The sequence below is a fragment of the Urocitellus parryii genome, chromosome 16 (genome assembly GCF_045843805.1).
Source record: "Urocitellus parryii isolate mUroPar1 chromosome 16, mUroPar1.hap1, whole genome shotgun sequence".
Lineage (NCBI taxonomy): Eukaryota > Metazoa > Chordata > Mammalia > Rodentia > Sciuridae > Urocitellus > Urocitellus parryii.
Genome location: NC_135546.1, coordinates 14,151,635 through 14,179,402, shown reverse-complemented (window position 1 = coordinate 14,179,402; position 27,768 = coordinate 14,151,635). Strand labels below are relative to the sequence as shown.

Below are 27,768 nucleotides of genomic sequence, written 5' to 3'. Positions count from 1 at the left end.
GCATGGTGGCACATGCTTGTAATCTCAGCTACCTGGGAGGCTGAAGCAGGAGGATCGGAAGGACTAGACCAACCTGGGCAATTTAGTAAGATCCTGTCCGAAAAAAAGGAAGAGTTGGAAATGTAGCTCAGTGGTAAAAATACCCCTGAGTTCAATCCCCAGTTTAAAAAAGAAACCGAGGCATAGAATATACACAGCTTGTCCAAATCCAGCAACAAGAGTCAGAACTCAAACGTAAATCAGTTTTGTTTACTTCAAGTTATCACTAAAAAAGGTCTAGCATTATCCAATATAACTTTTTTTGACAATGGAAATATATGTGCTGATATGGTAGTTACTAGTCACTGTAGCTACTGAATACTTAACATGACATCAGTGAAACTGAGGAACCAGATTATAAACTTCACTTAACTGTAGTAATTTAAATAGATAAAGGTGAAGCCAGGCACATTGGTGCATGCCTGTAATACCAGAGACTCAGGAGGCTGAGGCAGATGGATCACAAATATGAGGCCAACCTCAGCAACTGAGCAAGGCCCTGAGCAACTTAAAAAAACCCTGTCTCAAAATAAATCATGAAAAGGGGCAAGGATATGGCTCAGTACTTAAGCACCCCTGGGTCCAACCCCTGGTACCAAAAGAAATAACTACTGCTTTAGCCCAGGCAGAAGTCTAAACTTCTTGCTCATGGTCTGGAGACTTGCAGCAAGCTATTTCATCTCACTGAACCTCAGTTTTCTTATCCAAAAATAGGACGGATGTTTCTCTGAGGTTATCTTTTAGCCCACATGAGATCATGTGAAAAGCACCAACACTGAATGGACAGAACATTTTCAGAAACACATGGTACTTGGACTGCAATGGTCACTGGGTTGGAGTCTTTGGCAGGGATAATGGTAGGATCAATCTATAAGACTGATGGGGAGCTCCAGGCCCAAGCACCAGCTGCTTGGTCTCAGGAAATAAAAATAGCACCACCTCCCTTCCCTTCACATATACACACAGAGTTCAGACCTCATGCAGCCCCAAAAGGGCAAGAAGAGACTTTAATCAGGGGTGGGAGGATCCACTAGAATCAGAAAAGAAACCGAGCGTGTGGGAGCAGAGGAGCCAGAGCAGGCGGAGAGGGCCCAGGGGGAGCTCTGGAGGAGGACTTACCTCTCCACACCTCTAGCACAGGCACTGCACTGAGACAAAGCATGACAGTGGCCCCTCTCAGCTGGAAGGGCACCAAGCGGCCCCATGCAGCCAGAAGTTGCCTGGCTTTTGGGCTCCAGCTCCTAGGTATGGCTGGTACTCATGGATTCAGCCCTTGTCCCCATTGAATGCTGGGAGGCCATCTTCAGGCAGAGCTCAGGAAGCTCATAGAAGGTTCCCACCACTTCTACTGGGCCCAAGGAGGCTTGGGATTAAGAGAGCAATGGAGAGAAACTGGAGTCTAAAACCTCCCTCTCTCCCCACCTGGGGTAGCACAGGGGAGAAAAAGTAGTCGCCTTCTGGCTCCAGGCCCGCCCAGACCCACAGCGACCAATAAGGTACAATCACTGGGACCAGTCACAGCCACTGGAGGTGGAGGTTGTTTGTTTAAAAAAAAAAAAAAGACAAAAAGGTTACAGTCTCCTACAAGCACAAAGTTTAAGTTTCAAGACGTTAAAAAAAATCTGTCCCAGCCCAGGGGACTGAACATCAGAAGCCAGCCTGACCAGGCACGTGTGGCCTTGGGGCAGGTCCACTGCTGCTTTCTTGCCCAGCTAGCAAGCACACCACCCCCCTCCCGCATCTAGTGCCCACCCGACCCAGCTCCCCGCTTCTGCTGCCGCTGTTGCCGTTGCCGCTCTGGGGAGTGACTCCAGGATGCTTTCGCAGAGACACAGGGAGAGGCTGAGGGGGTAGGCCGCGAGATCCAGCCAGATGGTTTAAAACTGTCAAGAGAACCAAGAGGCAGTGAATAGTGGTTATTATTGTATCCGGGTGGGCCTGCTCCAGGATGGTGGGTTGATCTGAGAGCTGCCACTGTACACAGAGTTCTGAAGGGTGGGGCTGGGTCCCAGAACATCCTTTGAGCATACTCTTAACTCAGCCAATCTTCAGCAGAGACCTGTGGGGGCACTGACCCTAAATCTAGCACTAGATAAGTATCGAGGGCTTCTCCACAGTTCCCCTAGACTGTTGCTATGGATGCTACCATAAAGCTCTGTCAGTGTCTTACATATAAACTGAAGGTGCCTTCTTTAGACATGGGGACTCAGAGCTGGGTGCAGGGTGCACTCCAGTAATCACAGCAACTCAGGAGTCTGAGGAAGAAGAATCACAAGTTCAGGGCCAGCCTCAGCAACTTAGAGGCCCTAAGCAACTTACCAAGACTCTGTCTCAAAACAGAAAATAAAAAGGGCTGGGGATGTAGCTCAAGTGGTCAAAATCTCCTGGGTTCAATGCCTAATACCAAAGATAAAATAAAAAAACAAAAAGACATGGGAACTCTGCAGGCCAAGGTGAGAGGGATACAGCTTTGGGTGATCCTCCAACCAGCACAGGCCTTAGAAAATTTTCTGCCCTCAAGTATCCCCCATGGTGCCAAGAACAATACTTAATAAGCCAGAGGCTGTGAATCAATGGCTGATGACGGAGCATAGCCCAAAGATTAGCCCATGTGGTGCTTAAAAGACTATGAATTAGCTGCCAACCTTGATAACATGGAAGATGTCATATATAAATCTAGATTTGGAATTCTTTCGAAAAGTACAACAGGCTGGAGCTACGTGGTGGCAATGTTCCTCAAATGAGGCCCAAGCTCACCAGGTCCCCACTCAGCCCACCTCGATCACATATGCTGCTGCCTGACCTGTGTATGTACCTGAATTTGTAACCCCACTAGGTACTGAGGTACTGTCTTAGATCTTTACATCAGAAAACCCAATTCCACATCTAGTTCCTCCACTTCCTGGCTCTGGAACTTTAGCAGGTGATTAAATAACTTCCAGACCTCAGTTTATTCATCTATAATTATGGTAACACCTGCTGGGCACAGTGGCATACATTACTGTAATCCTAACAACTTGGGAGGTTGAGGCAGGAGGATCACAAGTTCAAGGTCAGCCTCAGCAATTTAGTGAGGCCCTCAGCAACTTAGTGAACACCTGTTTCAAAATAATAAAAAGGGCTAGGGATATGACTCAATGGGAAAGCACCACTAAGTTCAATCCCCAGTACCTCCACACCGCAAAATCACACAGTAACACTTAACTCAAAAGATAAGTACCAGAAATTGAACCCAGGGATACTTGGCCACTGAGACACAACCCTATCTCTATTTTATATTTTATTTAGAGTCAGGGTTTCACTGAGTTGCTTAACGCCTTGCCATTGCTGAGGCTGGCTTTGAACTCGCAATCCTCCTGTCTCATCCTCCCAACCCACTGGGATTATAGGCATGGGCCACTGTGGCTAGCAGAATTTTGTGTTTTTTAAATAGGAGAAAAAACACACCACATTTTCCACATGTCAAACGCATGGGAGTATTAGACTCCTGTTTTGAATATTAAGTAGGAATTGTGAACATGCTAGTTGAATCTAGAGGCCTCCTAGTGCCCTGGGCATAAACTTTCGTACCACCTTACACAGAAAGCTTACTAGGTATCAGGTGTTACATTTGACATACGTGATCTCATTTAAAGTTCAACCACTCTGAAAGGTAAATATTAATAGCATCCTCATTTCACAGTTGAGGAAACTCAGGCTTAGTTGAGAGGCTCAGTGACATAGCTGAGTAGGCAAAGGAAATAGACTGACACCCAGGAGGTCTGACTGGTAGGCAGCTGGACTACTCCCTTGCACACATGGTACAGTGACTTTGTGCACTGGGCCACCCTCAGTATGATTAAATCCCAGGGGAAGTATGTTAAATTTCCATTTTTAGAAATCTGAGCTCCTTCTGGGTGATCTGTATTAACTGGGAGGAGTAAACACTAAACCTACCATCTGGGGATCACAGTCAACTTTGAGTGGAACTTATCAACAAACCAAAGACTGTTTGGAAGAAAGGGGGAAAATGCCTAAGAAGGCCTATCCTGAATATCTAAACAAGAACAACTATGTCATCAGTTTCTCAATGTAAACACTACCTCCTCTTCAGAACTGCAGTCCTTTCTGTTAGAAAGGCACAAACAATTTCAGAGGGATCCAGAGGCCTTAAGCCATCAAAGTGATGGGAAACAGGCTGAGGAAATCAGGACCTGAAGCCTCAGAAACAGACACTAAAGAAAGATATTTAATTCTGTTTGAGAAATGGAATTACACGACGATTAACTGTTATGTTTCTGGAAACCTGGCACATGCACTTCCCTAGCCTCACTTGGGGGCTGAACTAGAATAGGTTAAGAATTTTGTGGACATTTTAAGATGTGGAAATTTGGCACCTCTTTCCCACCAGGTGCTAACTCCACACAACCCATGGCTCCTTCCACCTCAGGCAGGAAAGCAGGAAGGCCCCCTACTTACATTTTTGAGAAACTCCTCAGCCACTATACGTGCACGGGCATTAACTGACAGCTTCATCTCACTGATCTCCTTGTCTATCTCCTCCATGAAGTGGATCACAAAGTCCACCAACTTGTGTTTGTACATCTGTTCTGTGTGGAAGTTGGTGATCAGAAAACTGATGTCATAGCCCTAGGGAAGGTAGGGAGGAGGAAGAGAAGAAACAGGAGAGAATTAGCCCCAGGGGACACTTAACTGGCCAGGTTTTCTGCTCTACTTACTCACATGCTTCCAGCTGGCTGTGATCTTCTCCCAAGATAACTGGCCCTGTCAGTTAGGAGTCCACATCCTGTGGATCCAAACAACTGAACCCAGAAGAGAATTTTGTATATATCAGATGCCTCTGGAAATATCTGTGGCACAAAAAGCCCTGCATTCAAAATAAGTTAAGGGAGAATGAAGGGACTTGTAATCTTGCTTCAGAATAATCCAAACAAACAATAAAGAAGACTTTATTCCAGAGAATAGATAACATGGAAGAGGGGTGAGATTTGGCAGGTAAGAATGTCTTTTATTACAAGAGGGTGTGTAATGAAGAGCAATTTTATTTATTCTATGTGGCCACTGAAGTTAGCTCTAAGACCAGGAGAGAGAATTTGGCTCAAGATGAGGAAAAACTTGGCGGACACATCTGGTGTGTCTAATCAACACATCTGCCTGTTCTGCCCATGCTCTGCCTTGCAGCTGGTAGGGATATTTTAAGTTAACCTGGTAGGGAGTCTGTGTAAAGGAGTCAAGTACAAAGTCAGACCACAACTGACCCAATGTTAACTGTGGCTTTGAAAAACTAAGATTTAAATTGGTGGCAGAGTTTAAAATGATTTCTTTTTCTTTCTTTTTGTGGTGCTAGGGATTGAACCCAGGGCCTTGTGCATTCTATCAACTAAGCTATATCCCCAACCCGTTTAAAAGGATTTCTAATTCATTGTGCTCTTTCTGCTGTTATATTGTAGACTCTGGTAATGAGTGATGTATAGACCCTAAGATTTTAATCTTGTCTGCTACTGCTCCAGCTGAGATGAAGGCTGACTCTCACCTCAGTCAGGGGGTATCCTATTGCTGCAGAAGTAGCAGGCTGGGGCTGTAGCCCAGTGCCTGCCTTGTGTTCATGAAGCCCTGGGTTCAATAGCCAGCACCACACACACACACACACAAAAAAAAAAAAAAAAAAAAAAAACTAAGAAGTAGCAATCCTGGCTCAACAGACAATTATAGGCCACTCAGGCACAGAATCTCAGGAGTTAGGGACATAGATATATAAGGTCTTACCTCCACTGGCTTCCTTCGAAGGATAAAGAAGTTCTCTGCTCTCATCATCATAAAGCGCATGAACTTGTGGCATAAAATCTTCTCAATCTCATCAGCCTGGTGAGAGCAAAGGAAAAAAGATGGTTCTCTAAAGCTGACACGGGGAGGCCAAAAACAACTAGTAGCTTGGTATTTGGACCCAATTGTCCCCAGGCCCATGGGAGACAGTGGGATTTGGTACTGGGATCAATCACTGACAGAACTGTGAATGGTGGGGACATAGATGCCAACTGAAAGGAGGATCTACTTAAGGGCCCCTCTATCCTAATGAAGCATTACTGTAACAGCATCCTAATCCATTCCAGGGGGGCAATTCTGGCAAACCTCTTATCAGCTCTTTCACAGTCCACATCTCCATTCAAAGCTGCCCTTTTTTTTGGACTGGGGATTGAACCCAGGGGCATTTTACCATTGAGCCACATCCCCAGCCCTTTTTGAGATAGGGTCCCACTAAGTTATTTAGGATCTCGCTAAGTTTCTTGGGTTGGCCTCAATCTTGTGATCCTTCTGCCTCAGCTTCCCAGCTCTCTGGGATTATAGGTATGTGCCACCATGCCCAGCAAAATGATCCTCAATCGTACTGCCTAGATGATTCCTGTTGATTTCTTTCATTCTGCTTTTTCCAGTAGTGAGAATTGAATACAAAGATGTTCCACCACTAAAGCTACATCTTCATCAGCTCTTTTTGTTTATTTTGAGGTCTTGTTAAGCTGCTGGGGCTGGCCTTGAATTTGCAATCCTCCTGTCTCAGCCTCTAGAGCAGCTGGGATTACAGGCCTAGGCCATTATTTAAAAAAAACAAAACAAAACAAAACAAACTCTCTTTTTCGTTTCACAGTGCACTACTTCTCGAAATATGTGGCACATACCACCCAGGGTAACTGAGACAACTTTAGGTAGTCTCTGTTTTAATGTCACTATACATCAATCAACAGAGTTTTCACCTTTTTTGGGGGGTGGTAGTGGGGTTCCGGAGATTGAACTCAGGGACACTTAAACACTGAGTCTCGTCACATCCTCAGTCCTTTTTTTTTTTTTTTTTTTTTGAGAGAGAGAGGGGAGAGAGAGAGAGAGAGAGAGAGAGAGAGAGAGAGAGAGAATTTTGAATGTTTAATTTTCAGTTCTTGGCGGACACAACATCTTTGTTGGTATGTGGTGCTGAGGATCGAACCCGGGCAGCACGCATGCCAGGCGAGCGCGCTACCGCTTGAGCCACATCCCCAGCCCCTCAGTCCTTTTTTGTATTTTATTTATAGAGATAGGGTTTCACAACTTTTAGTGACTTGCTGTTGCTGAGGCTGGCTTTGAACTTGTGATTCTCCTGCCTTAGCCTCCCGAGCTGCTGGGATTATAGGTATACACCCCTGAGCCCGGCTAAGTTTTCACCTTTTGAACTATTTCAATATTTCTTAAAGAAGAATTCTATAGCTGGGTGCTAGAATGCCCTTAATACCTCCCTATACCCGATGATCTTCCATTTATTTATTTTTTTTTAGTGGTACATTTTAATTATACATAATAGTGAAATTTGTTGTTACATACATGCACTCAACATTATTTGATCAATTTCATTTTTTTTTTTTGTACTAGGGATTAAATCCAGGGGCCACATGCACTGAGTTACATCCCGAGTCCATTTTATTTTTTTAATTTTGAGACAGGGTCTCACTAAATTGCTGAAGCCCTCCCTATGTTGTTGAGGCTAGCCTCAAACTTGAACTCCTCTTGCCTTAGCCTCCTGAGTCACTGGGATTACAACCACCATATCTAGCTGATCTCCTTTTTTATTATCAGGGATTGAATCCAGGGACACTCAACCACTGAACCACATTCCCAGCCCTTTTTTGTTTTCTTATTTATTTTGAGACAAGTTCTTGCTAAGTTGCTGAGGCTGCCTTTGAATTTGTGACCCTCCTGACTCAGTCTCCCTAGCAGCTGGGATCACAGGCTTTTGCAATATTACATTTTGAATAAAGACAGCAGACCTCATGTTGGAGCTTTATGTAGGCAATAGTATCTAGTTTGAATTGAATAACATTGTTTTTATTGTGTTTATTTTTAGAATTGTAATAGATTGTGGAAAGTGATACTGTATTTCCATTTATGGCATAAAGTTTCTTTTCCAATTTGAGAAAGGGGAAATAAGTCAAAAATTCAAAATCTATTAAGTAAATTAACCATCTAGGTCGTACATGAATATGTCAAGCACTGTAGGGGTAGCAGGAAGTACAGATATTGGTGAAATGCTGTTTGAGGAAACATAGTAGAATTGGTACTTTTTTAGTTGTTGATGGACTTTATTGTCTTTATTTTTATGTGGTGCTGAGGATCGAACCCAGTGCCTCATGCATACTAGGTGAGCACACTACCACTGAGCCACAACCCCAGCTCCGGTACTTTATTTCTTAAACTAAGTGGCAGTGGCAGACAGTATGGCTATGAAATTGGTACCAGCATTGCTTTTTTTCTTAAGTAAATGTATTCCTCATTCCTTAAGAATGGTTCTGTGACCTGATCCCTAACTTGTCATACAACCTTGGCTGCATTCTAATCCAGAGCAAGGTCTACTGGACATAACTGCTCATATTATTCTTCTGACCTGCTTTGGCAAACCATTTCCTGAGTACATTCAAGCAAGCAGAACCTAAACTAAATATGCCACATTGGTCTGTTAAATGGGGACCCTTTACTTCAAAGAGAGCTCCTAACTATGGGCCTCCTGCATGGTGACTCACCTGTTTCACAGCGATGCTGACCCGGACAGAATTGATGGAGCCCTCAATCAGCACCTTTTCTTTCTCATTTCTGCTGATGGTAACAGGCTGTAATAGGAGTTCTTTGCTACTCCTGAAAACACAAAGTCACAGAGACCTCATTATTAGAGAAAGAAGAGTTAAGGTGACCTAACAGCAGGTCCTAAAATCACTGAAACCACAGAATCCAAACTATAGAAGATTAACAAGCAAGTATGCTCCAAGACAGAAGCCAGGGAGCATATTCTGCAGCAAAAAGAGCACAGGCCCTGGAGTCAGGACAAAAAGGTTTTGAAATTCAGCTTCCTGTTATGTTCCTTGGACATGTCACAGGATTGGAATTTTAACTTCCTCATCTGTAAAATGACTCTGATTCTTATTTCACAGGTGAAGATTCGGAGAAATCAAAAAGGCTCAAATGTCTAAACAGTGTACCTACTACATGTTAAGAGCTTTGCCAAAGATAGCTGATTTTAATAATTATAGGCAAACCAGGGGATGAGGAAAGCATCTGTTCCAGAATAATGACAGGCTAAAACTGAATAAACACAGTTTGGCTTCTTTTAAATTCTTCTTCTTTTGGGGGGACATGGTTGAGGGTTGAGCCCAGGCATCATGCATGTTAGGCAAATACTCTTCCACTAATCTACATCTCCAGCCCTAAAGTCCTTTAATTATTAACCTAGAATGAATCACTTTTGTACCACTGGGACTCCTAAGCTCAGGTCTCAATTTAACACCTCCAAATCTCTGATATCTCTAGGGTAGTTAACTGTGGCAGTCTGTGAGCTGTTAATATTTTTAAATGTCTAGTAGAAACCATGTATATTAAGAAGCATAACAGTAGCTGGGTGTGATGGTGCACATCAGTAATCCCAGAAACCTGGGAGGATGAGGCAGGAGGATCACAAGTTTGAAGCTAGTCTCAACATTAAAAAAAAAAAGGTATCAGGGGGTGGTCCTGGGGGTGTAGCTCAGTGGTAGAGTACCCCTGGGTTCAATGTGCAGTAATAACAACAACAACAGAGACGTGTAGAGATGGCATCTCAGATAACCAAATTATCCAAACTCTGCTTAAACTGCCAATGAATTCAATAAAGCCACAGGAGTTACTTCATGAACAGTCCTGTTCAGGCAATCTTGGCTCCAGAAGAAATATTCCCCTGGGTTTTGCCCTGCCAACCCACTGACCCTCTTTTCTTCACTCCAAATCAGGAATCACTGTTCACCTTGGCAGCAAGACAAATTATGTGAACTGAAGCTATCCTGACAATTCCAGGACACAGGTTCATGGCACTGCCTAAATAGCACTAATACTTTGCCCCCGATGATGTTTTCCTTTCCTACCTAACTTCCACCTCTGGCTTGTTGTGTCGTTCCACAACCTGGGAAGAGAAGTTCTCCAGGCAGAGGGCAGCCTGCAGTGTGGCCCGCACGGCACTCAGGTAGGGGCGGAGAGTGGCAGTCTGTAGGAAAAAAAACAAGAGTTGGGGAGAATCAGAATCTGCCTCACCCACCCCACTGGTCCACTACTCCAGCTCTCCTGGAGCCAGGCTGGCCTGAGAGCATCCAGCTATGGGATGTCACAGTGAACAGAACCCATTAGGCTTTCAAGATGCCTTTCAGTCTTAAGTGTAGAGCAGTGGTTCTGAACAGGAAGCAATTTTGCCTGAGAAGAGACATTCAGAATAAACATATGGATTGTCATGACTTGTCTGGGTACAACTGGTATTAAATGGACAGGGTTAGGGTTATGGTTAGGACAGAGGTGATGCTGAACATCCTGTGACATACAACAGAATCATCCAGCTCCAAATGTAAAAGGTGCCAAGTAATTGATCCAGAGGTACCCAGGTGAATGTTCTTAACCTCTACATTAAGCCAATAAGCACAGAAGTCAACTATTTGCCAGGCAGTGAGCTAGCTGGGAATTCAAAGATATGTAGATCATTTCTGCCCTCAAATAGCTCAACTGGGTGGAGGACATGTGGTTTAATGTAGGACGAAGTACAAAACAATCAGAATTATAAGAAATCTATATTGACAGAAAAAAAACTGGTTTTGACTGGATACAGGATCAGGAGTTTACAATGAGGAAAAAAAAATAGAATAAAAACATTCCCAGTAGAGGAATCAGCTTCGACCTACACGGTTAATTACATTAGTCAAGTTCTTTCTCACCTCAAGACATTATACAAGTTGAACACCTATCTGGAGGCTTTCCTCCTCTTTCTGCTCCAATCCTTCAGAGCTCAGCTTATTAGGGAAGGCCTCTTCCTTCCTCAAAGAAATCTTTCTTGACTTCCCCCTTCTTTGCATTTATTATAATTTACCATGACATATCTTTTATGTCTCCCTGTAAAGTGATTTCTTTTTCACACTAGACTGTAAACCATGTCTACCTCATTCAGTTACATAGCTTGGACCTAGCTAGCTCAGTACCTCACATTTAATGTCTTACCAACTTTCTGTAGAAAAAAATGAAATAACAAGGATAGAATAAAAAAGGGCATTAGGGGCTGGGGATGTGGCTCAAGCGGTAGCGCGCTCGCTTGGCGTGCGTGCGGCCCGGGTTCGATCCTCAGCACCACATACAAATAAAAATGTAGTATCCGCCGAGAACTAAGAAAAAATAAATAAATATTAAAATTCTCTCTCTCTGTCCCCCCCTCTCTCTTAAAAAAAAAAAAGGGCATTAGGAGTTCCAATAGCAGTAACAAGTATAAGGTTTCTGTACATGTGAAGCACTTTAGATTGTATAGATGAAGCTGCCAACAGAAGGCTGGTCTAAAATCATGAGGATCTTATACGCTAGGCTACTAAGTTAGCTTTTCTTTTAAACTGGGGCTTTCTGAGGAGGAAGTTACATGACTTCAGCTGCACAGTGGCTCTTTGGGGAATGGGCTGGAGAGGGAAGTGAGACATAGAGCAGAGAGGGTTATTCAAGAAATTCTTATGAGAACCTGGACAGGGACAGTAAAGAGGACAGAGAACCACAAGGACTGACATTAGATGCAGAAGATAATGATATTAAAAAAAACCAAAACATTGTCCACTCATACAATAAAATGCTATTAAGCATTTTATAAAGGAATAACTACTATGATACACACAACATGAATGGATCTCAAATGTATTAGAGCAAAAAGCCATACTTAAAAGTATATATATTAGAGAACAGGGGTATAGTTCATTGGTAGTGGTTGCCCAGCATGTGCCAGGCCCTGGGTTTAATCCCCTGCATCATGTAAAATAATAATAATAATAAAATAAAAAGCTAGTACATGAAAGAATTCCATATATAAGACAATATGGAAAAAGCAAACAAAACGATAAGGGCAAATAAAAAATCAGGGGTATTTGGGGTTGGGGAAAGAAGAGGATTACAAAGGGACTGGAAAAAATGTTGTGAGGTGATGAAAATATTCTGTACTTTGATTGTAGCAATGGTTACATGCCTGTCAACATTTATAGATAATACATATAAAGGTAAAATTTAGGTGGCCAACCCTGTGATGCCTTACTTTTATGGATAAAATAAGATAGTATGATGAAATGTCTCAAACTTGAATTTTTAAAAAAAATCAAGCCAGATACGGTGCATGCCTGTAATCCCTGCTACTACAGCAGCTGAGACAGGAAGATCCCAAGTGGGCTGGGTGACTTAGCCAGACCCTAATGCAAAATAAAATAAAATAAAAAAGGGCTGAGAATGTGGTAGAGCACCCCAGATTCCTTTCCAAGGACATTCCCTTCTCTCTCTCTCTCTCTCTCACACACACAGGCATGGAGAGGTAGTTCAGTGTCAGAGAGCTTGTCTAGCATGAATGAGGCCCTGAATTTTATCTCCTGAACCGCAAAAATAAACCATATTTCTCAGCGAGGTATGAAAAGTAGCACAGGAGGAATAGGTGGTTTAGATGGCTTTTGAACTAGTGGTCTAATTTCAAAACAACTGGGTGATCCTTGAATGACAGCTGGGAATGCAGACTGAGGAGTCACCAGAACACAGGTCACCAAAGCCTGGAGGCAAGAAAAGTGATAAGAGGGAGAGGTGGTGAGCCACAGTCACAACTCTCTGGAACTATCACATATATGAAAGGGAAAGATTCCCAGGAAGGGAGGGATGGACAGTACGACTTTACATAAAGTCAACACAGTTTAGCTCTGAATAGGATGACCCGTGAATGGAGGCAACAAAAAGAGTGACCTTCCACTGGGATAGAAACAAGGTTGGTGGTACCCACCAGAGGTCAAGGAAAAGTGGGCACCTGTCTCGGTAAAACAGTGGAGTCAAGAAGGAAAGAGAGGACGAGGGGGTGTATTCACTGAAGCTCTAATCTAGACAAGGAAGTGGCCCTAATACATACTTCAGCGGCCTCAAGACAAGGCTATTGGGCCTACTGCGGGCCTTCAGGCACTACCACAAGCCTAGATGCCCCGCTTCCGGCTTCCTCCATACTTCAGGAATATTCTATACCTGCCTTGCATGCCCAACCAGGAAGCCGCAAGGCCTGCTTCTTATCAGCCAGTTCCCCTGCTTGCCCCTTCCTCACTTTGGCCCGCGCCCCACCCTTTTTCCAACCCTCATTGTGCCCCCACACTCTCTGACACCCCTCGGCCCCAGGTCACCGCGGCGAATTAGCATCTCCCGTAAACCCGTAGCCTTAAGACAGAATTGAGGGGGTCCCTGGCGCGGGGCCCGGCTCTCTCACCATCGCGGGCGCTGGCTGGGCCGGAAAGCGGAAGTGCGGAAGTGGCCGGCCCCGCGACGACTGCCCTTTCTTGAGCAGCGCAGCCGCAGTCTCCGCCCAGACTTCCGGGCGGCACCATCTTGTTTTCAGAACAGGGCAGGACAGTCTAAGAACGTTTGTATCTTCATGAAATTTTCACGCTCCGACTATCATGGTATCTTTAAAGTCCTGAAGCTCCAAATCACTAATCAAATTTTTTCCCTCTACCCATGCATCTTTCCCTCATGCTTTCGACTCTTGGGCCACCTTTTCCCGAAGCCTTCCCCCTATCATACAATAGTACAGCCCGACCTTAGGTTGGGCACCAAATTAGGACAAGCCGAGGCGGAGAAGCTTACGTTCCTTCCGGCGCTGCGCCCCCATCCTTTTTCCGCGCCCCTCCTACCTGCAGCCCCTGGGGCTTGGTGGAGCTAACTGCCGCGCGGAGATCTCGGCTGCCGAGCCCCGCCCCCGGCCTCGGGCTGTCCCCAAGAGTCCTCTGGAGGCCTATTACAGAGGCCTTCCGCAGGCTCGCTGGCTGCCCGCACCCCAACCCCCCGCTGGCCTCAGTGGGCTCGCCCTAGCCGTCTCCCCGCCCCCGCGTCAACTACAGGGTTCCGCCCATAGCCAGTTCCGGGGCGGTTGCTCGGCTAGACCACGGCTCCCCGCCCCCTCCTGCGGCCCGGGGGCCGCGGGAGGCCGTAGAGAGGAGGCAGAGGGGGCGGGGGCTGCGTTAGGGGCTCCCTAGAGGACGGGGACGCTGGAGGCGGGACGTTGAGGCGACCCACGGGTGGGGCAGCCATTAAGCAGTCCCACTTCTTCGGTGCCAGGCACTGAACTGGGCATCATCTCTTAATCCTCAGCACATCCCAGGTAGGTAGGTACTGTTGTCCCCATTTTACAGATTCATACTTCTATGGGGGAAAGAGAGACCTCTTGTTTTGTCCCCATTTTGCATATGGAAAAACTGAGACTCCGTTTAAATAACGTGTTCAGAGGCACATAAATAGAAAATGGGCTTGAACTCAGTTTTGTCTCCCAACCAGCCTTCCAAACCAGCCAAGGTGGCATAGAAAGGGGAAAAGGTGGAATAGGATGAAACAAGGAGAGGCTGGGAGGCACAGAGAATGTTGTAAGGAGGGGGATGGTTGAAACTCAGAGGCTCAGGAGACGAACAGGAGGGAAGGGCATCAGGAAGCCTGGGCACAGAGACTGCACACTCAGGAACTACCTGGGGTCAAGTTGAGTTTTGGAAACTTAAGCATGTCCTCACCCTTTCAGAGTCTTAGTTTCTTTCTCTGTAAAAAAGAGCATCACAGTGGTCCCTGCTTATGGAGGTGGGTGAGGAATTCAGTAAGATAAGCTCTGCACCTAGCTTAGTGGATGGTAGGTGCTTTGTAAATAGGATCTGTGCTGTCAATCTTGTTAGTAAGAATGAAACTTGACTTTCTTGTTGAATTCCCCAGTGGAAGAAGCCTTTGGGCTTTTCTCATGCCACTGTCTCCCATCAACAGCCCTTTCTTCTCCAGCTCCACAGGGTTACATCTCTTGGGCCATGAGTGAGCTAAAGGACTGCCCGTTGCAGTTCCATGACTTCAAATCTGTGGACCACTTGAAGGTGTGTCCTCGCTACACAGCAGTGCTGGCCCGCTCTGAGGATGATGGCATCGGCATTGAGGAGCTGGACACCTTGCAGCTGGAGCTTGAGACTTTGCTGTCCTCTGCCAGCCGGCGTCTGCGTGTGCTGGAGGCTGAAACCCAGGTGATACCCCAAAGAGGGGACATCACCGGAAATGCACTGTGTCAAGTTATGGGGTGGGTCATTAGGTTAGCTTCATATGCTGAGGTTGAGGGACTGATGGGAAGAGAGAGATACACAAACAGCCCATGTGATACATTAAATACATATAATGTTCATAATCCTTGTAAATTGCAAGTGTTCTCATTCACTAAGCTTTTATTGATCCCACTTACCATTATGTTTTGGGTCCTGTGCTAATCAGTAGAGGGAGATAATTTAGAACCATTTTGCCATCAGGGAACTTGCCAACTAAAAGGAATGGGGAGATCTAGATTTGAACCTTTGCCTAAGCACTTTGTAGTGTTGATGTTTTTTACCTATGTGACTTTGAGAAAGTTAGCTCCTATCTCTGAGCCTGTCAGCAAAGTGGGCTTAACAATAGAATTCACTTTAGATCTTTTGTGAGAATTAAAAGAATGTTTGCAAAGGCTCAGCCCAGTGTCTGACACTAAGTAAACATTCCAAATGTTATAGCTACTATTACAGTTATTTTTATTCAGTGTATTAACATCCCCAGAGCTCCAAGTCCTAGGCACCAATCTGGATCTTGGGGAATAGAGATGGTTATGATAAGTTTCCTGATCTCAGGTAGCTTAGTCCAGTAAAGAGACAAGGTACAGTGCTTTTGCAGTGTGATCAGTCAACATGATTGGGTCTCCAGTGAAAGTACAAGATGCCAGATTCAGAGAGGGAGGAGATGCCATTTTAACTTTACCTAAAAGTATTTGTGGTACAATCAGTTGTGTTTTAAAACCAAGGAAGCTAGGTAACTGAGGCAAGGAAAGCTTTGCAGGCGGTTGACATTTGAAATTAAAGTTTACTGGGAGTCTTCACAAAAAGTCACCTCCAGCATTTTTCCCCAGGGCTGACATGCACTGGGGTCTGATCATTTATTTGACTTTTCTACTGTGTGTGACTAGCTTGGGTGATACATAGGTGAATAAGACTACAGACAGATAGGTGAATGGAAAGTTGAGAAGTATGTGAGTAAAATCCTATGAAAGCTGAGTTTTAGGGGCTAGAGTTGTGGCTCAATGGTAGAATACTTGCCTGGCATGTGTGAGGCCCTAGGTTCACTCCTTAGCACAGCATATTAAATAAATAAATAAATAAATAAAAGATCCATTTAAAAAAAAAACTGAGTTTTAAAGGATGATTAGGAGTTTGTTAAGCAAAACGGTAAGGGGGAAATCCTGGAGCCTCCTTGAATTCTAGATCCTAATTTATTTATTGGAAAAAAAAGAGTTATTCCCTCCTTCTCAGTGACAATCTCTGTAAATTTCAGATCCTTACTGACTGGCAGGATAAGAAAGGTGACCGAAGATTCATGAAACTGGGTCGAGACCATGAGCTTGGAGCTCCCCCTAAACATGGAAAACCCAAGAAGCAGAAACTGGAAGGGAAGGCTGGACATGGGCCAGGCCCTGGCCCTGGGCGACCCAAATCCAAAAACCTTCAACCCAAGATCCAGGAATATGAATTTACTGATGACCCAATTGATGTGCCACGGATCCCCAAGAATGATGCCCCCAACAGGTTCTGGTCAGAGAACATAGTGGGAGGACCCAAGACTGAGGCCCAGAAGGGTACTCACTCAGGATCTGCTTCTCCCTACAGGTTCTGGGCTTCTGTGGAGCCTTACTGTGCTGATATCACCAGTGAGGAGGTGCGCACGCTGGAGGAACTCCTGAAACCCCCAGAAGATGAAGCTGAACATTACAAGGTAGAAATGCTGGGCCTGCACAGACAAGGGGGAGAACAAGAGGATCAGTGGTGCCTCAGAATCATAGACAGCAGAGCCATGCATCATGTGCCCTTCCCTACCCTGGCAGCCCCCTGTATGCTGCATTAGCCTATCCAGACTCTAGGCTCAGACTCTCAGCTTTCTTCTTGCACCACTTTCTCTGGACCCCAGACATGGCACCACAGCCTCAGGCAGCTACATCAGTGAAGGTCCCCCTTGTCCCCTCATCTCTATCCTCTCTGCTTTGGTTTATGCCTTCACCTTTTATAGAGTTTCTTTTTTTGTGGGGGTGGAGTGTACCAGGGATTGAACCCAGGGGTGCTTAACCACCAAGTCACAGCCCTTTATATTTTTTATTTTCAGGCAGGGTCTCACTATGTTGCTGAAGCTGACCTTGAATTTATAGTCTTCCTGCCTCAGACTGAGTTTACTTTAATATATGAGAATTGTATGTGTGTGTGTGTGTGTGTGTGTGTGTGTGTATGTGTATGTGTGTGTATGTGTATGAGAGATACTAGAGATCAAACCAAAGGGCACAATAAATAAATAAATAAATAAATAAATAAATAAATAAATAAATAGGCTGGAGATACCCGTTTATATCTCCAGCCCACTTATTTATTTATTTATTTATTTATGGACAGGGTCCTACTAAGTTGCCCACGCTGTCCTTGAACTTGTGATCTTACTGCCTCCTGTTTCCTGAAGCTTGTTTCCAAGCTTGTGCCACCATACCCAGCTTAAAAGAATTTTTAAAGAGACAGATCTCACTATATTGTCCAAGCAAGCCTTGACCCTTGGGCTCAAGCGATCCTGACTCAGTCCCCTCGGTGGCTGGGGACTACAGACATGCACTACTATGCCCACATTAAAAGTTAGTTTTTCTACAATGAAAATAAAAGCATATTTTATTAAAGAAAGTATGAGAAATACTTGGAGGGGGTCCTTTACAATAGCTCACCTGCCACAATTAGAGGTGCTTATGACGTGGGCCTGCTTCCAGGCCTGGCCTAGCTGCTGTTATCCACAGGATTGAGTTCAAGTGTCTTGGTTCATGGTGATACGGCCCCAGTGCCCCTCTCTAGTTTCCTTGGCCACATCCCTCTTCTTTGCTGTATTTACCAGCCCTGCCAAGTACCTTGCCATCACTCTAGGTCTCTAGGCCCGTACATAAGCTCTTCTCCCCTTGAGGGATTGACTTTCCCTTCAAGGCCCTGATCTCATTACCACCACCAAAATGACTTCACATTTCACAGCAAAATATTCTCATATTTGTACTACCACAACATCTTGATTCTACCTCTTTAATTTCACGTGTCTGAATTTTTTTAAAATTTGAGGACAGGCTCTACCTCTGTGTCAGAACCCATGCTTAGCTTTTGAGAGGCTCTATGGTCAATACTCAACCAACAAAACAAAACCACCACCAAATTACTTGAAAAAGCAATCCATATAGGCAGTAGTAAGCTCAAGCAACACAAAAAATAATTTGCTTTCACCCAGAATCTCCTAGTTCTCTTCTGTGGAGGCAATAGTTGTGACTGAGACAGCCCATATGTCCATATTATTTTGGGTTCTATAGTTAGGAAATCATTTCAGTTCAGGAATGAACCCAGGTAGTGTAAATAGCCTGCATGCCCAACTGAAGGGGATTTATTGGCTCAGTTGTCCTATTTCCATATGACGAAGTAACTTGCAACTGAGAATCATATTAAAGAAAATACTTAATTGACATAAAAGCATATAAACAATGAGCTACATCCCCACCCCTTTTTATTTTTTATTTTGAGACAGGGTCTCACTGAGTTGCTGAGGTTCTTGCTTAAATGACTGATGCTGGCCTTAAACTTGGAATTCTCCTGTCTCAGCTTCCCAAATTGCTAGGATTACAGGTGTGCGTCACTGTGCCCAGCTGTGTTTTGGTTCTTTATGTGCCTGTCTAGAATGTGAGTGTAGAGATTTTATCTTCTTTGTCCCTTTCCATCTGTATGTGGCACCACCTATGACCCTGGGTTAAGGACTTGGGAGACAGTAAAAATAAGTGAATGGAAAGCTTGCTGGCAATGTCAAGTGCAAGCAGAGCCTTCCATGCTCTAGGCATGGCCAGCTAGTGTTTACCCTTCAAGGATAAATGGCATTTCTCCCACAGATCCCACCCCTGGGGAAGCATTATTCCCAGCGCTGGGCCCAGGAGGACCTGCTGGAAGAGCAGAAGGACGGGGCCCGGGCAGCAGCTGTGGCTGACAAGAAGAAAGGTCTCATGGGGCCACTGACTGAACTAGACACTAAAGGTAAGTTCCTTCCTCCTTGCCCCTCCCTTCCTGTCCCACCCCAGGCCAGGACTTGGGTTTCCATCTTCAGCCCACCTGTCCTTCTCTATTCTGTTTACCTCAGATGTGGATGCCCTGTTGAAGAAGTCAGAGGCCCAGCATGAACAGCCAGAAGATGGGTGCCCCTTTGGTGCCCTCACACAGCGCCTCCTGCAGGCCCTGGTGGAGGTGAGTATGCCAGCTCAAAACAGGAACCACATTTCCTTTTTAAACAAATGCTTTAGGGCTGGGGTTGTGGCTCAGTGGTAGAGGACTTGCCTAGCAGGCATGAGGCAGTGGGTTCGATTCTTAGCACCACATAAAAATAAATAAAATAAAGGCATTGTGTCCATGTACAATTAAAAAAAAAATGCTTTATCCAGTGTGGTGACTCAGGAGGCTGAGGCAGAAGGATGGCAAGTTTGGCTGGACACAGTGGTGCACACTTGTAATCTCAGCAGCTTGAGAGACTAAGACAGGAGGATCATAGGTTCATAGCCAGCCTCAGCAACATCAAGGTACCAAGTAGCTTACTAAGACCCTGTCTCTAAATACAAAAAAATAGGGCTGGGATGTGGCTCAGTGGTTGAGTGTTGGTCCCTGATTTCAATCCCCAGTACCCCCCCCCCAAAAAAAAAAAAAGATGGCAAATTTGAGGCCAGCCTCAGAGACTTAGAAAAACCCTGAGCAACTTAGGAAGACCATGTCTCAAAATTAAAAATAAAAAGGACTGGAATGTGGCTCCGTGGTAAAACGCCCCTGGGTTCAATCCCCTGTACAAAAAAAATTAAAAAAAAATAATAAAAGGAGAAGGAGCTTTATGTTTATCAGCTTTATGTATTACCAACCTAGAGATCACAAAATAAAGCATTACTATATTCTAGAAGCTAGTCTCACATCCTTCCTAGTCTCTAACCTCCAAAGATAGCTTCTCTTCCACAGTCTCTTTTGCTGAGTGTAGGCAAAGGGCTAAGTCTTGTGTGAGGCTTTCCACACATCTTATGCGAGCAATGACAGTGGTTAGCTCTGTGTTACATGTGAGAAAACTGAGGTTCAGAAAAGTTTCCTTAAGATCACACAGCTAATAGGCAAAGGTAGGATCAAACCCTTACTTCAGGGTCTTTATCTTAATACCCACTGCCTGACCTTGGGCACAACCTCTCACCTCACTGAGCCTCAGTTTCTTCTTTTGTCTCAAAGACAATAATTTATTTCTCTCTCATATAACAATCTGGGGCACATGTTCCAGGTTGAATAAGGTAGAGGTAGGGGAAGGTCATGGCCCTACACCACCAAGACAGATGCCCACTTATGGTGGCTTTGCACAGTCACTCTGGGTGTGATTGCTACTTCAATCCTACAAAGATTGAAAATGGAAGAGTATGTTTGGTTGGTTGGTTCTGAGGATTGAACCCAGGTTCTGAGCTACATCCTTAGTCTTTTTTAATTTTAATTTTGAAACAAGGTCTCACTAAATTCCTTAGGACCTTGCTAAGTTGGCTGAGGCTGACCTCAAATTTTCGATCCTCCTGCCTCAGCCTCCTGAGTCACTAGGATTGCAGGTATACACCACTGTGATGGGCAACAAGGAGCAATATGTAAAGGAAGCTTTGGGGGCCTTAACTAGCTGGGACATCTCTTGATTATTTTCCCCTGGAGAAAAGTATTCCATGGCCACACCTGACTACAAGGGAACTTAGGAAATGCAGTTGTGCCCAGCTATTATGGAAGAAAGGAGAGCACAGTTGGGTCGGCTCGCCCCCTCTCCCACACATGTCCCACAGTGCAGGGTTCCTTGCAAATGCTTTATCAACCTTAGCTGCTCCTACTACTGTTGTTGAGTTATTATCATTCTTTTGTGTTTCCTGTTTCTGGTATCAATACCCAAAACAACAACAACAAAAAAGGAATTTGTAGAATGATCAACACTTTTTTCGAAGGCTTCCCAGAAAAGGGTGAAATGAAAAAATTAAAGGGTATTTCCGGCCCCTGAAGGCTTATCTATGAAGATCAGTAGGAAAAATGAAATACTACAAATCTTTCTCTTTCCACCCCATTTCTGTGGTCTTCCAGGAAAATATTATTTCCCCTATGGAGGACTCTCCTATTCCTGACATGTCTGGGAAAGAATCGGGGGCCGACGGGGCAAGCACCTCTCCCCGCAATCAGAACAAGCCCTTCAGGTGAGTGGCATCCTGTCTACCCCTCATAGCCTGGCCTTTGCTTGGCTTTTGGCTTCTGCTCTTCTTGATGTGGGGAGATTTGTATTAACAGCAAGGCTGGGGAGTCTAGTAAAGTCCAGTAGAAGTCTCATCATGAGTGCTAGCCCAGCATTTCTGCATACACAGGCTGAGTACAGGCTAGTTCATACTGCTTATAGTGTAAGTAGCCTGCATGCCCAACTGAAGGGGATTTTATTTGTTGGCTCAGTTGTCCTACCTCCATATGATGAGGTAACTTGCAACTATGAATCATATTAAAAAAAATACTTAATTGACATAAAAGCATATAAACAATAGAGTAACAAATGGTGAAACTATTCATTATAGTCCAGTATGGACAGTATGATCCTATTTTTATTTAAAATATATTAAAATGTGAACACATAGTTTTCCCTGGAATAATTTATAGCAAACATTATAATTAATATATAGCAAAATCTGGAAAATATGTATATGTATTTGTGTATTTATATTTGGAAATAGAGGGGGTTCCCAGAGCAAATAGAAAGTGTTCCCTGACCTTGGGAATCCCTGGGAACCTCTGAGTACACCCCCTCCAAGATAACCCTAGAGCTGAGGGGCCATTTTCTGGAGACTAAGGGGGCCTGCCATGCCCCACAGTGTGCCGCATACCAAGTCCCTGGAGAGCCGCATTAAGGAAGAGCTGATTGCCCAGGGCCTTTTGGAGTCCGAGGACCGCCCTGCAGAGGACTCAGAGGATGAGGTCCTTGCTGAGCTGCGCAAACGACAGGCTGAGCTAAAGGCACTCAGTGCTCACAACCGCACCAAGAAGCACGACCTGCTGAGGTGAGTTTGGACCGGAGGCATGATCCAGGGGCTTCAAGGAAGAGGCCAAGGAGGCCTCAGCCACTGCTGGTCACCTCTCAAGGTTTTAGACAGGCTTTTCAAATCTAGCTGAGCCTTTGCATCACCAGGAAAGTCTTGGAAAAAAATATCAGTGTTAGGCAACACCCCTCTGGTTATGCCTCTGAGGGAGTCTCATTCCACAGGACTAAGGCCTTCAGGCACCTGTGATTGATTGATTTGAGGGATTTTTGTTTTGTTTTTCGGTACTGGGGATTAAACCTAGGAATGCTCCACCACTGAGCTACATTGCTAGCCTTTTTATTTTCTTACTTTGAGAAGATTCTCACTAAGTGGCTGAGGCTCGCCTTGAATTTGTGCTTCTCCTAACTCAGCCCTCTAAGTCACTTGGATTACAGGTGTGCTCTACTATGCCTGGTGTTTGAGGGTTGTGTTTTGTTTTGTTTTGTTTTGTTTGGTACTGGTAGAATCCAGAAGTTCTTAACCACTGAACTACATCCCACCCTTTTTTTTTTTTTCAGTTGTCGGTGGAACTTTATTTATTTATTTGAGGCAGGGGAATTGAATTCAGGGGCACTCAACCACTGAGCCACACCCCAAGCCTTATTTTTTATTTTATTTAGAGACAGGGTCTCACTAAGTTCTTTGCACCTCGCCATTGCTGAGGCTAGCTTTGAACTCACGATTCTCCTGTCTCAGCCTCCCGAACTGCTGGGATTACAAATGTGCACCACTGAGCCCGGCAAATGGACTTTTATTTTATTTATTTATAGGTAGTGCTGAGAATTAAACCCAGGCCTCACACATACTAGGCAAGCACTCTACCCCTGAGCTGTCCCCTGCCCTCACCTTATTTTCTTTTTCTTTCATGTTTTATTTCATATTATGAAAAACTTCATTCAAAGAGAAAAATCAGAATAATACAATAATACCAATATGCTCTCCACCTAGATTGATCAACTGTTAACATTTTTTTGGACATGTATGATTTTCATTGGTCTATCACTTGAAAGTGACCAGTGTTTTAAAACTTGTTCTGCACAGTGGCATACACCTGTAATCTCAGTGTAAAAATAAGATGAAAAAAAAAAAAAAGCCTAGGGATGTAGCTCACTGGCAGAGTGCTCCTGGTTTTAGTCACCGGAACCAGGTGGGGAAAAAAAAAAAATCTTTAGGGAATCAGTTATGGTGCTATTCATTTTATATGAATTCCCATCCATCTTGCCCTACATTGATCACAACAAGGATATAGGTGACATTTGGAGGAAGACCATGGTAGGAACTGTCCTGTTATTAGGGAGATAAAGAAATAACCCAAGCCAGGCACAGTGGTACATGCTTGTAAACGCAGCAACTTGAGAGGCTGAAACAGGAGGATCACAACTTCAAGGCCAGCTTCAGCAACTTAAGCCCTAAGCAATTTAGCAAGGCCCTGTCTCAAAAAATAAAAAGGGCTGGGAATGCAGGTCAGTGGTAAAGTACCCCCAGTACCAAAAAGAAAGAAAAGAAACAACCTACACAAGATTGTTTGCTTCTTTCAGGCAGGTACTGTGTCTTATTTTCACAGAACCCTGACAAGGCAAGACACTTGTTCATTTGGCCAGCTCTTAGCATCTCTTCTGACATTTTCCTGGGGACTAGGAAGAAAGGCAGAGCAAAGGACCTCCAGTCTATTGGTAGATGATCAGTAAAGAGATGCGCCATTCAGTATTGGCCACATTATATTGTTATATTGTATGCATGTACTAATATATAACAACAAATCCCACCATTATGGACAACTATAATATACCAATAAAAAAGAAAAGAAAAAGAGATGCATCACTCCCAGAAGTAGTTGCTGACAAGCTGGTAGGGTTTTAAGGATAACAGGAACTAATGTGTCCTGAGTGCCTACTATGTGTCAGGGCTTTCTGCACACCTTCTCTTTTAATCTTGACAACCACCCAGGTAGTAGGTAGTATTTTCCCTGTTTACCAAATGAGGAAATAAAGGTCCAGTGAAATGAAATGCTCTGCTGAAGGGTCACATGGCCATTAAATTGCCAAGCTGAGATTGGAGCCCAAGGCTGAATCTAAGCCTCTTTCTAGTTCAAGAAGAAGAAATACAAATGAAAGAGGCACAGAGGGAAGGGGAGAAAGAGCTAGAAGAGAGAAGAGTCACATGTGTAGCTGCAGAAGTAGTGAGCAGTGGAGAGTTAGTTTAAGACTATCAGAAGGCCAGAGATAGCCCTGAGCCCTGCTGTGGACCAACTTCCAGGTCTTAAACAAGACACTCCTTACCTAAGCAGCAGCTTCCCTTCTAAAAAAGTAACAGGTTGGACCAGATCTCTTAATGAACTTCAGTTCCACCATCAGCGGAATTTACAAGTCAGATCTTACTTGGAGGGACTGATTGAGCACTCCCTACTTTATGGGCCTCAGGCCTACTAAGGCCTTAGGCTGCTATGGAATATGGATGCTTAAGTAAATAGATCTCCTGTTAGCGCCAGAACACTTTTTAAACAGTGTTATTTAAAAACAGTTTGGAGCTGGGTGAAGTGGCACCTGCCTGTAATCTCAGCAACATGGGAACCTAAGATAGGAGGATCACAGGTTCAAGGGCACTTTGGGCAACTAGTGAGACCCTGTGTCAAAATTTTTTAAAAAGGGCTGGGTGTGGTGGCACATGCCTGTAATCTCAGTGGCTTGGGAGACTGAGACAAGAGAATCTCAAGTTCAAAGCCAGCCTCAGCAATGGTGAGGTGCTAAGCAATTCAGTGAGACCTTGTCTCTAAATAAAATACAAAATAGGGTTGGGGATGTGGGTCAGTGGCCAAGTGCCCCTGAACTCAGTCCCCAGTCCCCCCCTCAAAAAATCTTTTTTAAAAAGGGATAGGGATGTAGTTGAGTAGTAGAGTGCCTTGTGTTCAATCCCTAAGACCCCCAAAATAAATGAGAATAATTTTAAAAATTTGGGGGGATTGAACCCAGGGGCATTTTACCATTGACCTACATCCCCACTCCTTTCTATTTTTTATTTTATTTTATAGTTGTTGAATGACCTTTATTTTATTTATTTACATGTGGTGCTGAGAATTGAACCCAGTGCCTCACACATGCCGAGCAAGTGCGCTACCACTGAGCCCCGCCCCAGCCCCTCTATTTTTTATTTTGAAACAGAGTCTCCCCACTAAGTTGCTTGTGATCCTCCTGCCTCAGCCTACCTAGTTGCTGGGATTACAGGTGTGAACCACCACACCTAGCAGAATAAATAAAATTTTAAAAAACAAAAAGAGTTTGGAGCCAGCCTACTCCAAATCTCCCTCACTAAGTGTGGGATCTTGGGGCATCTCTTGTCCTTCTTGAGCCTCAGTGTCCTCATTGTTAACATGAGAATAACAGTACTTATTTTCCAGGATTGTTAGAAGGATCAATCAAAGTCTGTGTGTCTATATATTTTTTAGAGCAGTTTTAAGTTCACAACAAAACTGAGAGGAAGGTACAGAGATTTCCCCACATACCCCCTGCCTCACATGTGCACAGCCTCCTCCATGATCAATATGAGTTCGTATTTTTCAGTGGCTAGCCATAGCACCATATAAGCGTGTTCATTAACTTGACACTTTGGTCATGGTTGTGTGAAATGGTCACAGGAGTGCCAGCCTAGGATGATGGGCTGAGTCTGGAAGGAGGGGCCACATTCTGGAGATGGGAAGAGCATGGCCCCTTTTCCCCACAGGTTGGCGAAGGAGGAGGTGAGCCGACAGGAGCTAAGGCAACGGGTCCGAATGGCAGACAATGAGGTCATGGACGCCTTTCGCAAGATCATGGCTGCCCGGCAGAAGAAGCGGACCCCCACCAAAAAGGAAAAGGACCAGGCCTGGAAGACCCTGAAGGAGCGTGAGAGCATCCTGAAGCTACTTGATGGGTAGCCCTGGTGCAGGCCCACTTCCTTCTTTGGGTGCAAAAGCCTTGGCCTATGGTTGCCCATCAAATGGTGACAGTAGTTAGAGGACTGCAGCCCTCTTCTGAGGTCTTTAGGCCTAGCTCTGTACAGCTAGGTTGCAGGAGGCCCTACTGGGCTGTCCTGGGGTCCAGTTTCTGCTTGGTCCCCAGGGGCAAGGCTTAGTTTCTGGGTCTCCTTCTTTTCCCTCTTCACCATCCCCCACTCCCTTCCCCCACCAAGGACTTCTCCTTTGTGGTTTTGTAAAGTGCAAACTTAAGAATAAAGTGACTGCTGTGGTTTTTAAAAAAAAACAGAAAACATCCAGGTGTTTTGAGTGTCTGTGACTGTGAGGTGGGAAGGACTGTGTGCGTGGCAGGGGGTCTAAGAGGGCACACTAGGTAGCCCAGCCTGGCCCACTCAATGGAGCATTCAGTCAGGGACGCCTTCCTGTGGATATTTGTTGCTACAGTTAACAGAACACCCCAGAAACATGGTGGCAGGGCTCCTGGCAGTTCTAGGGCAGGGTTGAATTCAGGATGGGCCAATCCAGCGACTCGCAGGGCCATCAAGGGTGCAGTTCTTCAGTTGTCACCCCACTACCCTCCACCATGTCAGCTTCCTTCTTTCAGGTTCCCTGCCAGCTGTGGGGTGGCAGGCCATAGCAGCTGAGGCCAAATGCTCCCTCATTTATATCCAGCACTGGAGAGAGCAGGAGCTGGCTGGCTCCCAGGGCCCACTCAGAAGAGCAAAAAGCTCTTTCTCAGGATCTGTATGTCTCAGCTACCCAAACGAGGGCTCACATGCCTGTTCCTGGAACATTCCCTTGGCAAGGGATGACTCTAATGGGTGTAAGCTAGCCTATAGAGTGGAGTTTGCTACTTCACTATGCCACGGCCTTGGGAGGAAAGGGTGGAACCCAACATGGTTTGAGTAGGGAGGAGGCAGTGAATGCTAGACAGGCCACCAGCAGCAGCTCAGCCTGGGGAGGAAGCTAGGCCTGAGAAACAGATAAATAAGCTCTTGTCCCTGCCTTGGGTTCCCAGACTAGTCTGAAGGAGAGTCAGAGAATAATTTACTGTGGGAAAGTTGAGGTCCACAGAAGGCACAGGGGAGGAGAAGCTTCCTGAGGAAATGACATGTGAACTGAGCTGTAAGGAAGATGGCAAATTTCTTTCTGCTAGATAAATGTCCCTTGCCTCTTGCATGTGGATATTGTGTAACTGTCACTGTCAAATGAGGGTAGATGCATGACCCCAGCTTGGTCAATCACAGCACCCCATCCCTCTGGTCACAGTGGTTGGCCTGTAGAATGGCCACGTAACCCAACCTGGCCACTCAGGCCCTCCTTAAGATTCCTGTATGGATGCTGAGTGTCACTTCCTTCTGGATCATAAGCCACAGATGATAAGCTTTGACCACCCACTGTCCCGCTTGCCTGCCATGTGGAAGAATCTGCTTGAGAATAAAATCCACTCAGAGAAGCAGAGCCAAGAGATGGAGAAGGAAATAGAGTCCCAATGATGTAGCTAGAGGCCTGGATCAAGCCACGCCTGATCCTCCCTTGAACTTCCCAGTTACATCAGCTCATAAATCTTGCTTTTAGCCTAAGC

At 45.0% G+C, this 27,768-nt stretch overlaps 2 protein-coding genes across 4 annotated transcripts; one reads left to right on the top strand and one right to left on the bottom strand.

Annotated features, from left to right (window-relative positions):
- Positions 1–1,015: 1,015 nt before the first annotated feature.
- On the bottom strand, positions 1,016–13,389 carry Arpc4 (actin related protein 2/3 complex subunit 4). The gene is made up of 6 exons (XM_026383128.2): positions 13,313–13,389; positions 9,945–10,063; positions 8,580–8,691; positions 5,806–5,901; positions 4,498–4,668; positions 1,016–1,922 (listed from the first exon to the last, which is right to left on the bottom strand). Exons 1-6 carry the CDS (start codon positions 13,313–13,315, stop codon positions 1,917–1,919), a joined length of 507 nt encoding a protein of 168 aa, XP_026238913.1. The 5' UTR covers positions 13,316–13,389; the 3' UTR covers positions 1,016–1,916.
- Positions 13,390–13,684: 295 nt separating this feature from the next.
- Positions 13,685–26,457, top strand: Tada3 (transcriptional adaptor 3). Of its 3 annotated transcripts, none has more exons than XM_026383122.2 (9): positions 13,685–14,203; positions 14,860–15,092; positions 16,417–16,673; positions 16,749–16,854; positions 19,025–19,166; positions 19,270–19,373; positions 21,258–21,367; positions 22,028–22,213; positions 25,952–26,457. In XM_026383122.2, the coding sequence occupies exons 2-9, from the start codon at positions 14,886–14,888 to the stop codon at positions 26,142–26,144; spliced, it is 1,305 nt and encodes a 434-aa protein (XP_026238907.1). In that variant the 5' UTR covers positions 13,685–14,203; positions 14,860–14,885; the 3' UTR covers positions 26,145–26,457. The 3 variants fall into 3 exon arrangements, with proteins under 3 accessions (XP_026238907.1, XP_026238908.1, XP_026238909.1); XM_026383123.2 differs by having other exon boundaries at positions 13,685–14,207; XM_026383124.2 differs by having other exon boundaries at positions 13,686–14,203; positions 16,417–16,667.
- Positions 26,458–27,768: the final 1,311 nt, after the last annotated feature.